The sequence below is a fragment of the Lactuca serriola genome, chromosome 9 (genome assembly GCF_051521515.1).
Source record: "Lactuca serriola cultivar US96UC23 chromosome 9, Lser_US96UC23_V15, whole genome shotgun sequence".
NCBI lineage: Eukaryota > Viridiplantae > Streptophyta > Magnoliopsida > Asterales > Asteraceae > Lactuca > Lactuca serriola.
In genome coordinates, this window is record NC_136416.1 from 21,646,196 (window position 1) to 21,660,515 (window position 14,320).

General features: G+C 33.8%; 2 protein-coding genes across 2 annotated transcripts; one reads left to right on the forward strand and one right to left on the reverse strand.

Moving 5' to 3' along the window:
* Positions 1-200: 200 nt before the first annotated feature.
* LOC145076647 (RNA recognition motif (RRM)-containing protein) lies at positions 201-2,084 on the forward strand. The gene is made up of 4 exons (XM_079022457.1): positions 201-517; positions 947-1,056; positions 1,156-1,343; positions 1,446-2,084. Exons 1-4 carry the CDS (start codon positions 345-347, stop codon positions 1,884-1,886), a joined length of 912 nt encoding a protein of 303 aa, XP_078878583.1. The 5' UTR covers positions 201-344; the 3' UTR covers positions 1,887-2,084.
* A 792-nt stretch (positions 2,085-2,876) lies between these two features.
* On the reverse strand, positions 2,877-6,488 carry LOC145076646 (anthranilate synthase alpha subunit 2, chloroplastic-like). The gene is made up of 10 exons (XM_079022456.1): positions 6,168-6,488; positions 5,403-5,587; positions 5,111-5,300; positions 4,792-4,943; positions 4,572-4,687; positions 4,236-4,482; positions 4,097-4,153; positions 3,883-4,035; positions 3,615-3,782; positions 2,877-3,539 (listed from the first exon to the last, which is right to left on the reverse strand). Exons 1-10 carry the CDS (start codon positions 6,325-6,327, stop codon positions 3,216-3,218), a joined length of 1,752 nt encoding a protein of 583 aa, XP_078878582.1. The 5' UTR covers positions 6,328-6,488; the 3' UTR covers positions 2,877-3,215.
* Between the last annotated feature and the right edge of the window lie 7,832 nt (positions 6,489-14,320).

The following is a 14,320-nucleotide window of genomic DNA, read 5'->3' on the forward strand; positions in this document are numbered from 1 at the left end:
CCTAACTTTTCCGGCCGCAGTGGAAAATTTTTCGAAAATTATAGAAATTTTTATTTTTCTACTACCGTGCAACCCCTAACTCTCCCGTGCAACCTCTACTGTAAAATCCTGTGTCCGCTTGACTATTTGTGGAAAAAATATTATTTTAAGATTTTTAATGAATTTAAAAATATAATTTTATTTTCATTTCTCTCTTACATTATTTTTTTTCTTTCATCTCTCTCCGGTCACCGGAACATAGCGTTAGGGTTTATAATTGGATCAGTGTTCTGAAATCGCCTACGCTTTTCAACTACATAAGCGGAAAGTGGTTATCAAATCTGCGTTCGTAAGCGGTTAGAAGTATGAATCCACTGACATTAGTGAAGCGTATTCAGAACATAAATTCAAAGGAAGCCTCATTAGGTATTTCCGAGGATGCTTCATGGCATGCCAAGTATAAAGATTCAGCTTATGTGTATGTTGGGGGTATTCCCTTTGATCTGACCGAAGGCGATCTTCTTGCCGTTTTTGCTCAGTAAGTTTCCTAATCTTAGTTTGAATAATGAAAAAAGTTGTCGTGATTTTGTGTTTGGTTGGTAGGAGAATCATGTGAAGATTGTTTGTTTGTTCATGGTTGTATGAAGTAGTAGTTTTCTTTGGAAGCATCGATGTCAATGCTCAAATCCACCTATCATGATATGATCGACATCATGAATTAGGGCATGAATCTAGTACTTGTATCCTAAAAGGAGACGATTCTTTGAAGCTTATACACGCCTTTAGACACAGCTATACATAACCTGTGTTTATATACGCCATGGATTAGTAGTTTGATTATGTTCTGTAGAACACTGATGATAATCTTGTAAGCTTTTGAAGTCAAAATTGATTATGTTGATGCCTGTTTTAACTGACATTCATGAAAGTGGAACATTTTGTTAACCTAGTTTGTTACATGATATAGGTATGGTGAGATTGTGGATGTGAATCTTGTTAGAGACAAAGGAACTGGAAAATCGAAAGGTTTTGCTTTTGTTGCATATGAGGATCAGAGAAGTACAATTCTTGCTGTAGGTTGGTCTATCTATCTATCTATCTGAATTCTGAATTTATATCTAGATTGGTAAAAGATTTGTGATGATTGATTGAAGTTAAATGATTGTTGAGTTGCAGATAATCTGAATGGTGCACAAGTTCTTGGGCGTACTATAAGAGTTGATCATGTTACTAAATACAAAAAGAAAGAAGAAGAAGATGAAGAGGAGGAACAGAAGAAAAGAGAGGCACGAGGAGTGTGTCGTGCTTTTCAGAGAGGTGATTGTACGCGTGGCGCTGGATGCAAATTCTCTCATAATGAACAAGTAAGAAGTAACAAAGATGATCTATTTTAATATTATATCCTGTTTTGTTTGGACATTAGTTTACTTGATTCTTTATCTCATCCTTTTTGTTTTGGAATTCAGAGAGCTGCAAACACAGGTTGGGGTCCTCAAGATGCTAAGAATTCAAGATGGGAGAATGATAAGTCTGGAGGCCCAACAAGGAGTGAAAGAGGAGGCCCAGTCCCAGGCCCATCAAATCGAATGCATGACAAAGATGCAAAAAGTTCGAATGTTGAGAAAGAGAGGTACCAGAAACGAACAGATACAAATGCAAGAGATGAAGACACCAGAAGAAGCAGTGACAGAAGATTGAAACATGGGAATGGGAATGGGGAAAAAGTAAAACCAAGGAGGTATGATTCCGATGAAGATGGTGATAGGAGGAAGGAGAAAAGGACGAAGCAGGAATCGGAATCGGAATCGTATCGAAGAGAAGGTGACAGAAGTAGGAGGGAATATGGGTCTCGTGAACACAGAAGGAAGGGTGAAGATCACCATGTAAGTGTAAGATCACACAGATAGTTTTGAAATTGTTAAATGACCTATCTGGCTGGAAAAGCCAATTATGTATGTGGGTTGAAATTGTTGATGTCAAGATGTTGCTCCCTTGATTCTGGTTATTGGCTGTCAATCTGTTGTTTTGAGGTTTTGTTATGGTACATCTTTTACCTTTTTTTTTTTACAAATTAATTTCATATGATGTTCTACACCTTAAGTTTAGACAGTGTTTTACATATTTTTCCACCAGTTTATGCAATGAAGTAGGTATTGTGGGTATTTTTTACACGAACCATGCAATGGTGATTCGTTTTAGGACCAAATTGCTGAAAATTGATTGCATAGTTTCTACTTTCTAGAGTAAATTACATAACCCGTCCTTGTAGTTTGGTCTTGTTTGCGAGTTTCATCTCTAAAATATTTTTTTCGGCTTGGATGATTCTTTAAACTTTCCATTGCTGCATGTTTTGTCCCTACCAAGCCTAAAAAGACAGTTTTACCCTTATAGATTTCATTCACATCTTTTTTTTATCATTTATTTGTTATTTATCATTTTATAAAACTAACTGAGCCCACCATTACCCCCACCTCCTTCTTTTCTTTTTGTATCTAGATTAAGCATGGAAATCATCATCCATTTTATAAATCATTTCATAAAACCAAACACCATTGATAGAATAAAAAAAACAGCAACATCTCTTTTTGCAACAAGTTACAAGAAGGTTAACGAACTTGAAGGTGTTTACATATAAATTGCAATCATCATCCATCAGTTATAAATAATTCATCTTCAACCCATCTCAGCAATAGCAATCATCTCATCAATTGCATAATTCTATGGAAGAAAATGATTAAAAAGAAAGAAACTAGAAGAAGATTTGGTGTTTACAAATCATCACAAATAAAAGAGAACCTAGGGTCGACTCATGGCTACGGTTTTTACCAGCTGGTGGAGATCACTGAGCGTGGGTGTGATGCTGACAGAGAAGAGAGAACAAGAAATTAGACGACTGGTTGAGGGTTTCTCCGGAGAGAAGGGATAAGGGCAGGTGTGACCCACATTTTTCTTATTTAAGTTGGTAATAATACATGTCCACAAATACGCAACAAAACAAAGTTTAAGGGGTCAACATTCTTTTAGGGACAAAAATCGCAAAGCAGACAAAACCGTAGGGACGATTTATGTAATTTATGTCTAGTTTCTATCAGTTGCATAAATTAAATTGGTAAAAAGATGAAACATCCTTGAAAAATGAGGAGCATTTAGCTGTTATGCTATGTCATGAATGCCAAAAAAGCTTGAAAATGGCTTTTACTCCTAAAAGACTGGACTCTCAAACCGGTCTCATCTTCTCATTTGTCAACAAATGATGACTCAGCAAGATCAATAGCACGTGCAAGACCCGCAGCCTTGTTCTCACATTCCCTCTGCTCATCACCAGGATCACTATCCGCCACTATACCCGCCCCCGCCTGAAGATGAGCCACCCAATCCCGCCTCTTATTCACATCCCTATACGAATACATTGTATCATAACGTGCTGCTGTAGGGAACACGATCGTTCTCAAAGCCAGAGCAATGTCCATGTCTCCTGTGAACGAGATCCCCCCAAACCCACCACTATATGGCCCACGCCTATTCACCTCCAACCGATCAATCAGTTCCATCGCTTTCACCTATTTATTTCAATATTTGTTTGAGTAATTATAAAATAATGATGAAAAGTAGAGAAACAGATTTAGAAACCTCACCTTAGGTGCACCACTGACTGTTCCAACAGGTAATGCAGCACGAAGAGCATCCCAACTACTCAACTCATCAAGAAGCTCTCCGCTCACTGTCGAGCTTATATGCATCACATGAGAATACCGTTCCACGTTCATCAGCTTCTCTACTTTAACAGAACCTGCTTTTGAAACCTAACCAATATGCAAATGCCATTGTTTTCTTTTATTACAAAATAATAATAATATACTAGTAGTTTTTTTTTTTTTTAAAGAAAAAGGAAAAGAAGCAGACCTTGCCAACATCGTTTCTCCCTAGATCAACAAGCATGATGTGCTCTGCACATTGTTTTTCATCGTGAAGTAGTTGATTTTCCAACATGTAGTCTTCTTTGGGTGTCTTCCCTCTCCTGATTGTCCCGGCAAGGGGTCTATTTGTAACTTTTCTCTGTCAACAAAACACAAAATTTATAACATGTTTGGAATGGAAATGTTATTATTATTATTACCTTCTTGACACGGGTAAGAATTTCAGGACTTGAAGCAACAAGGATACACCCTCTAGCCTGGGTGCATAAAACAATAAATAACTTATAAAACTGTATTTTTAATAAAATATCAATTACAAGTTTCAAAAGAGCAGACAACCTGTAAGTAAGTCATATATGGACTAGGGTTGACTATTCTTAGGGCCCTGTAAACTTCAAATGGATCTGCAAAAGTACGCCTTTCAAAACGTTGACTTAACACAATCTGAAATATATCCCCAGCCAAAATATGTTCTTTAGCCTGTAAAACCGCTTCCTTGTATGCTTCACTTGTCATGTTTGAGTTTTTCAAAGAAGGCCCAAATAGGTTGGTATACAGCTTAATTGACCCTGGAGAAAGTCTTGGACTGTGTACACAAGTCAAAACTCAAATCAGAAAAAAAAAAAAAAAAAAAAAAATTAAGTTTGACTTTTTATTTAAAATTGTAGTACTCACGGAACAATATCATGAACTCTAGACACTAAAGCCTCCAAACGGTCTGTTCCATCTTTGAAAGCTTCATCTACAGAAGAATATTGATCCAATCGCACCCAATGTATAACATATGCTTTCTGTGTGTTTCACTCACATATTTAAAAAAAAAAAAAAAAAAAGATTAATAGAATTATAGAGGAAGGCCTAAGTCGATAATGTTAATATGTTATCATGGTCAAACCTTTTCAACATGGTCAAACACAATGACATCATCATAAAGGCCAAGATGAACATCCGGAAGGTTCCTGTCATCCTCTGGTGCATTTGAGAATGGGATTTTTTTCTTCTCTACATATCGCACTGTGTCATAAGAGAAATAACCAACCCACCCACCTGTATTTACAGAAATTGGGAACTACATAAATAATGTCATTGAACATTATTTGTTACATATTTTTATTATTGATAAAGAAATGTAAGTACATTGCTTTTATGAGTAAAGAATTGGAAGTATGTTGCTATTTTCTGCAAGTTTCCCTATCTCAAAATCTTATTCTTACCACAAAAGGCATCAGGGAGCTCATCAATTCTTTGAGGTTTCCATTGTTCCATTATCCTCCTAGGAACAACCATGGGATCCTCAACAAACTCCTCTGTTTTCTTCCCTTCATGGTGGTCCATAACTGTAACCATATTCTCTTTTGCCACAATCTCCATTGTAGGCTGAGCTCCAATCACACTGTATCTCCCCTAACAAGATAAATCCGCTACTTTAACATGTATAAAACAAAATCAATAAAAAAAAAATTGGAAGATCATTTTAGTAGGATTAAGAAAAGAAGTGGTGCTCACAACATTGGAAGCTTTTAAGCCTGGTTCAACAGATTCGAATAAGAAACTTGGTGCATCACGATCATCTTCTTTGACCAGACACCTGTAAGCCAGAACTGGAGTCAGATGATCGGAAAATATTGACCTGTATAATGGAATCAGATTCCCATCCTTTGCAGCTTCCTTGAATTTCACTGAATGGTCGACTGCCAAAACAATATCAATCCAAAATCAAATCGTGTAAATGAAAGAATTAAGAAAAGAAATTATGTTAAACATATAAGGGCAGTGATCTAATGTAGCTGGTAGCATTCAGGTAGTTAGCAAGCTATTAAAGTCCCTATATAACCTAAAGCATGCATCAAGGCAATAGTTCCACAAATCAACCATATTTTTTGGAGCAAAAGGGTCATGTTGATCTGCATGCTATTCCTTGTTGTTAATCTCAGGAAACAATGATGTAATGTAACGGTTTTGGTAGCAGTCACGTAGTTGGATTGGGTTGTTAATGATGACATGACATGATAATATATAAAATAGTCTCCTCTGTAATTCTCCTATTCGTACTTGTGAATAAGATATCAATTCAATTCGTCCATATTTTTATCATCTACTCTCCAGTTCCTTTGATGAATTCGAACTAAGACTGTCAAGATGTTTCCACGAGGAATTAACATAAGCAACTAAAGTAGCAAACCAGGATTTGTGGAAAATGAGAAGGCAATGATGCTATCAAATTGAGGATATGAATTAATGCAAAAGTAGTGGAAGTAAGAGAAAGAGTACCTGATGCGGTTGGAGATCGAGCAGAGCATCTGAGAGTGAAGGAACGAGAGGTGGCGCTGGAAAGAGGGAGGGAGGGAGGGAGGGAGGAAAGACGAGGGTTAATGGAGGAACGGCGGACAGAGGGCGGGAGAAGGCGGTGGGAGATGGCTAGGGTTTCCATTGATAGTCAGAACATTGGACGGAGATGGAGGCTTATGTGTTTGGTGTGTTTTTCTTACATAGAGGATGACTGCTGCAACTGTAGAGATTCTGCGGATTTTATATTTCGCAATTGAAGTGCAAAGTGGCTAGGGCTGTAGTGCTTGTGCATGAGTCGTTGATCTCGTGCTGTGTCTGTCCAGTTAAGTGAATGTGAATTAACTGCACCTCAAGTCAATTGACCATACCATAACTCACTCTATTTTGGAAACTTCCTTGGCTTATCAGTTACGGAGTATGATATCAACAGTAAATTTCACCAATATTTTATGAATCTTGAAAAGAAAAATACTACTAATAAATTAATTGTTGAAATAAAATTTTGTTACAGAAAAGGAGGTATTCACGAATTCAATGACTCGGTAATTGATTGTCTGTACTATGTATAATAAATAGGTTGTCATAATATTAAAATAGGAAATCGACTAAACTAGTCATTTTATAATATAAAATTAAAGAAAACAATATTTTTCATCTTAAATGATCAACTAGTCTGGAATGAGGATTACAGACCTAATTTACCTAATTTCCTGGCCGGTATCCATACCAGTATGTGGCAATATATATATATATATATATATATATATATATATATATATATATATATAGGTTCAAATGTTTTTAACAACTATTGTGTGTTTAAATGCACCAATGAGAATTCAAGAAATAATAAATAATTAAATAAATCATTAAAGGGTATTTTGGACCTTTTGTGCTTTTATTTAAGGAAATTATTTAATTGAAATCATTCAATTAAGGAAATAAACTAATCATTCAATTAAGGAATTAAACTAAATATATTTGACCTAGATATGTTTGCGGCCGAACACTTCATCATCGACATCAACACCATCACCATCACCGATTCTACTTCTTCTTCTACAATCGACGGATCCAAAAGGGAGCACATACTCTCGTCTCACAATCGATGATGGATTCTGGGGTCGACAAGGCTGAAGAAGGGGATGCGGAGGAGCAGTGGCGCTGTTGTGGGGTCTATGAACACGAATGAGAAGCGAGGAGCAAACGGTAAGGAAATCCCGACGATTGCAGGTACTTGGATGGAGGTATCCTCCGGCAGCCTCTTGTTCTTCTTTCTTTGGTCCGGTAATCCAACAACTAGGGGATATAACTGGAAATTATTTACCTCAATCGAGATTGATTTTATCTCGATTTTGATTCAAGATCGAGATTGTGCTCATCATCTTATTAAATTCGATTTCTTCAATGGTTTATTTCTGTTCGATTGAAGAAATATTCTGATACAACTTGCACTTCACAGTCATAAGTTGGATTTTGTTTCGAAAAAGTCAAAATTGGTGTTCATATTTCTAAATCGATAATGTAAATGTGTGTTTGTTTCTTGAATTCATGACTGGGAATGAATGCATATGTGTGTTGATGATTCAATCACATCTATTGAATTATGTAGACAATAACAACTCTTGAATTATGTAATGTATTCTATTAGAATTTATTTTATTTAAATGTATTCTGTTAGAATGTTTGAGAATAATTGTCAACAACAAGTACATTCTGTCAGAATTTATAGTTTTTATTCTCTTAGAATGCATTGAATTTTTTAATTTTTGAATCTTGATTATGTTTTCTTTGTGGATTTAGGTTTTGAAGAGGCTAACATTGATGTGGAGAAGGAAGAAAACATAGAGAATGAGAGTGTATTATACCAGAATTTGTTATGCTACAATGTATAAAATGTTGCTAAAAATAATATTCTATCAGAATAGATTAATGTTTTTGTTAGATTGTGATGTTTTTTTTTTTTCTTTCAGAATGTTGTTATTATTCAATGAATCACAATCATACAATATAATTATTTGGTATATTATTAGTTCAAGAATTGATTTTGTGTATTCATTTTAGAATGTATTTACTAATTTATGGTTGGGATTCTATCATTCTGACAGAATAAAATCGAAAAATATATTTAATAGTTTATGGTTAACATTCTAACATTCTGACAGAATAAAATCAAAAAATATATTTACTAGTTTATGGTTAACATTTAACATTCTGACAGAATAAAATCGGATTTTTAATTTTGAATTAATTTAAAATATTCAGATTTTTAAAAAATAAAGGAATTAATTATCCCTAAAAATCATAAAATTTCCTTTTTTAATATAGGTTAATTGACTAAAATGCCCTTATACTGAAATTTGTGTGATTATATGGTATATGTTATCCTATTCTACTATCATAGACCCTCAAATCATGACATTTGATTATATTCCATCCGATGGTCCAGATCTGTGCATTCTGGCACACAATAGTTACTAGAAACAAAATAACCTAACCCTATATATATATATATATATATATATATATATATATATATGAGAAAATTACATGAATGGTCCCTGTGGTTTGGGGTAATCTGCACACTTGGTCCTTAATTCTTTTTCTTAACTCGAAGGGTTCCTAAAATGTAATTTTGTTGCGCGTTTGGTCCCTGTCAGACTATATTTTTATTTTTTTAATTCTTTTTTATTACTTCACCTATTATTAAATAAATAAATTATTAATAATTTGTTTTGAATGTACTCACCCCAACTTAATCTTCTTTCCTTCCTCCCAATGGAGGAAGACTATCCTGTTTACCGATACCGGCTCCTATCACTATCTCCAACCATATATCAGGTATCAAAGAAATCATTATAAGATCAACAAAGACTACCTAATACTCGACCATAAATATGAAATAAATCTGAAATCAAAGCAATAACTCAAATTCCAAACAAAAATCCAATATACAACTCACATCCAAAACTAAAATCCCCAGGAAAAACTCGTAGATACAATCTAGATGAAATCCACAAATTGAGTTTTTCCATATAAACCCAGAAATTAAAATCAAAAGTCCTTTATGACCATAGAAATCAAAATGTTTGAAATCTAATCCATGATGAATCCTAGAAATCAACTCTGGTCTCTTGAAGACAAAGATCGATGTTTGTGAAGATGAAGAGCATCGATGATGGGTGTACATTCTAATACCTGAAATTCAAGTTTTCAAGTTGAATCACCAACTTGATGAAAAAAGGAATAACAAATCATTAACCAAATGCTTCATATCCTAATATACCCAAATCACCAAGAGAGTTAGGAGACATATCTGTAATCCTGTGATTTTAGGGCTCCGTATTTGGTTTGATTCAATCATAATACACATCAAGAATGGTAAGGAAAGAAATGGAAGGGAAACAAATGGGTCAGTTCTGGGGCAGCACCTGAAGCGGTAGTGGAACCCTAACACTAGCAACATTTGTCCATAGGTCAACGGTAGTCCAAGCAACAATGGTAGGTCGCTAACACGACCTCCAATGTAGGGATTGAGGAGCAGTGTGGAGCCCTAAGCTCTGTCATCACCCCTTCTTCTCGATCGAGGGTGAAGAAGGCGATGGTGTTAATGAAGTAGAGGTTGTTAGGTTGAAATTGATGTCCGACGTGAAATCGCAAGAAGGTGACTGAGAGCTTTCCGACAAAGGTAAAGGAAGATGGGAGCTTTCCGGCGATGATAGGGTAGGAGATGAGGGATGAAGGAGTGTGTTGTGGTGGTAGCCAATTGCTTTTTGAAGAAATTGGTCAATGATGATGATTAATAGACAATGCGTGAGAAGGGTGAAGGTAAGGGGTGGGACCTGATTGTTTTCAATAATAATTTTTTAATAAATAAATAGTTAACAAAATTTAAAAAGAAATAAAAATGGTAAAATAGTCTTTTTAGGTCTGCCAGGGACCAAACGCGCAACAAAATTACATTTTAGGGACCGTCCGAGTTAAGAAAAAGAATTAGGGACCAAGCGTGCAGATTACCCCCAACCACAGGGACCATTCGCGTAATTTTCTTTCTCTCTCTCCATCTCTCTCTCTCTCTCTCTCTATATATATATATATATATATATATATATATATATATATATATATATATATATATATATATAGGGTTAGGTTATTTTGTTTTTAGTAACTATTGTGTGCCAGAATGCACAGATCTGGACCATTGGATGAAATATAATCAAAGGTCATGATCTGAGGGTTTATGATAGTAGAATAGGATAACATGTACCATATAATCACACAAATTTGAGCACAAGGGCATTCTAGTCAATTAATCTATATTAAAAAAGGAAATTTTCGGATTTTTAGGGATAATTAATTCCTTTATTTTTAAAAATCTAAATATTTTAAGTTAATTTAAAATTAAAAATCCGATTTTTATTCTGTAAGAATGATAGAATTTCAACCGTAAAGCAGTAAACATATTTTTCGATTTTATTCTGTCAGAATGACAGAATGTCAACCATAAACTAGTAAATATATTCTAAAAGAATACACAAAATCGATTCTTGAACTAATAATATACCAAATAATTACATTGTACGATTGTGATTCATTGAATTATAACAAACATTCTGAAAGAATACCAAGTATAATTCTTAAAAAATAACAGCATTCTAGATGTCTTGTGTATGTTTGACCTCTAAGCCAATTCAAAATATGCTAGCATTCTATGAGATTGACATTTTGTGACATTGACATTCTGTTAGAATTGTATTGCATGAGAATGATTTTATACAATGAGCCTTTCCCATCAGGTCTTCAAGCCATTTCTATCACAAATTCATTGCCAAATACTTTGTAGTGATACACTTGTAACAACTGCACATTAAACATATAATTAATTAACTACAAACTCTATCAGAATAAAGCAATAATATTCTTATATAATAAACTATTCTTTCAGAATGGAAATATTATAAAAAGGTAAACAAGGTCAAAGTTATGATCAGCCCATATGTCTATTTGTTTCAACATCATAAACATAAGGAAAAGTCAGTTTGCTTCAACATCAAATCTATGACCAGGATAGATGTTTGCTTCAACATCATAAACATAGATTGAATCATCAATACTTCCAGCTACAAGTTCTCTGTCATCAAAGAATGGTGTCTCTGAATTTCTGAAAAAAAAAATTACAAAACCCAACTCAAAAAACTTAATCAAAGATCAATAAAGTTCATGTAAACTTACCAGCATCTCCTCATTAACTGGTAATTCCATCACTAACCATGTATACAATCTGAGACTGTCATATTTCTCTTTGGCATTTCATCAAACACTTTAAGGGCGCTCCCTAAATCACCACATTTTCTATGAATCATGAATGAAAAAAACAATTCAGAACCATCAACATCAAATGAGTTACACAGGAGGGTATATCTCCTGTGTTCGGTTTCCATACGAATCATTATTGTAACGAAAACCTGTGAACAAACATAAAATCAAATTCCAATAACATTATAGCACACAAATAATAACATTAATAGAGATAATTTATTGTACTCCTGGTTCAGTAATTACATCAAACACATGGTGGGCATTGATAAATTCTAACAGATTTGTACTAGACATTTCGATTGTCCATGGGAATTGGGAGTATTTCCTGCAAATTGCCAAAGTATTTATAGAACTGAATTTATCCCGGGATCTATGTTGATCACAGATGACAAAACGAGCCATTGGAAATTGTTCCTTTACAAATAGGGTCCATATTTAGGGAAATCCAAGGAAAAGAAACAGCATGTACCTCGTGTTCATGCTCGTTCTGATACCCAACTTTGTGCCATTGAGCAAGCGTAGATCCATGAAATACAACGACTGTAAAATAGGAATCTAAAAGAAGGATTCTGTCTGGAGCTATAGAAGCGACGTCAAAGAGAGCTGGTTAAGACCTAAAACACAATTCCAAGTCATCTCAATCTCCAAAACGATGAATGAACCCAATCACGCTAAAAGAAAATAGATTCAATATTCAAATATACCTGTACGAATTGAGAGCGTCGCATATTGATTAGGATTATGCAAGATCAAGAATCGATCGTCAGGAGGGAAGAAAAGGGGTCGTGCGTTTCTCTTCTCCATCTCGTGTGTGCGCATCAGAAAAATACGAAGAAGCGATCGACTCCTTCTATCTGTGATGTGTGTCGACTGGAAGAAGAAAGAAGAAATCAAGGTCTTGATCGGTTGTGTTGTGGGGTGTCGGTCATTCATCTTGGTAATTCCTTGAATATAAGACACGATGCAAGAGAGAGACTAAGTCAAAATTGTTGATTTTATTTCCTTAATTGCAGGATTTCAATTAAATGATTTCTTAATTAAAAAGTACAAAATGTCCAGAATACCCTTAAATGATTTATTTAATTATTTATTATTTCTTGAATTCTCATTGGTGCATTTAGGCACACAATACTTGTTAAAAACATTTGAACCTAGCTCTCTCTCTCTCTCTCTATCTATATATATATATATATATATATATATACTAGTCGTTTACCCGCGCTAAGCGACGGATGCTTTTTTTTTCATAAATTTGTTTCTAATGGTTGAATTTCCAAATATTAATTGTACAATATTTCTTTATACAACACATTTGACGTGTATACTTTGTTATCGTTGAACCTCAATATTAAAATAATAATAATAATAATAATATTAATATAAACTAATGTTTTTCGGTACAAATTCTTAACAATTATAAACTAACTTCTATCGTTAAATAAACAATCGATGTTAATTGAAATTTTACAAATAAGATGGTTATATTTTCAAAAATGTTTTTAACATTTATCACTTAGTATCTCCATTAATTACACATGCTTTTTATTAGCTATATATTATAATTTTCTATATTGTTGACTTTTGTTAGATATTAGAAAGACAAGTTAATTATTTTTTTCCTTGAGTTTAGTTCAAAGAAATAAAATTTGATTAATGTTAGATATAAATAAATATAAAAAGATTAGGAAACAAATTAAAACACAAGAAAAGTTGCCACCTTGAATTTGTATGGGCTTAACTAAACTAATATATAAATTCAATTTTTGAAAGGTAAATGCATACAAGCATAAAAAAACATGAATATCAAGTATGTTCAATATTTGGACCAAGCTTTCATGTAAAGCTCTTACGTATACTTACATTAATCAACCAATTGTTTTTAAAACAAACAATTCAACAATCAAAACAATAGACATTAATCACATTTTGTTACCGGTGATACCCAATAACCTTTGATAAAAACCTAGTCATTCTTCATAAACATGAAACTGTAGCTTAAAAAACAATAAACTTGGTAAAAATTAGAAATAACTTGTGCTTCCCTCCCATCTTTTGTATAAAAATGTTCCTTCTCAGCATTAAAAATCAAATTCTACTGTTTACAAGTGTCCATTTCGTAGGACTAACCTTCAAATCCAAGCATTAATCTTCTTTAACTCCTTTTTCTAGCTTGCTCTTCAGTACCATCATTGCTTCAATTGGATTGTGCTTCATCCTAAAAGCAAGTAATTAAAAGCAGAAAAAGGAAACCTCATGATATAGGATTTGTTCAACTATTATCACGAATCTTCATCCAAATGAAATATGAAACAAATCATCGCCATGTTTAGCATAGAATAGTTGGGAAGAAATTCAGGGGATAACCTAAAATCTCAATAATTTGTAGAGGGTATGAATTTGATGATGTAAAGGGAGCCTTGAGAATATACATGCTCTCAAAACTAAACTTGCAGCCAATGTGTATGCTATCTCTTTAGATGTAAACTAAAAAGATTACATAAAACCTTAGCACAATAAAGATATTAACAAAGTATAAAACCGAAATAAACATTGTAAGTGTTGAGCTATTGCTAAATTAATGCTAAACTTCCGATAGTAACTAAGCACAAAACAAAAGAATGTAAATAACAGAGGCAATTCACTTATGGTATGTCACAAACACTTAAAGACAAACAAGAACCCTAGCATGTTCGAGAGGCTAGTTCTCCATAAAAATAACACCAATTTTTCTCTAATGCTCCCCTACTATTCTATTGCTAACTAAATAACTCCTAAATTGCAATAGACAAAAGTAATACTTCTTTCCAAATTTT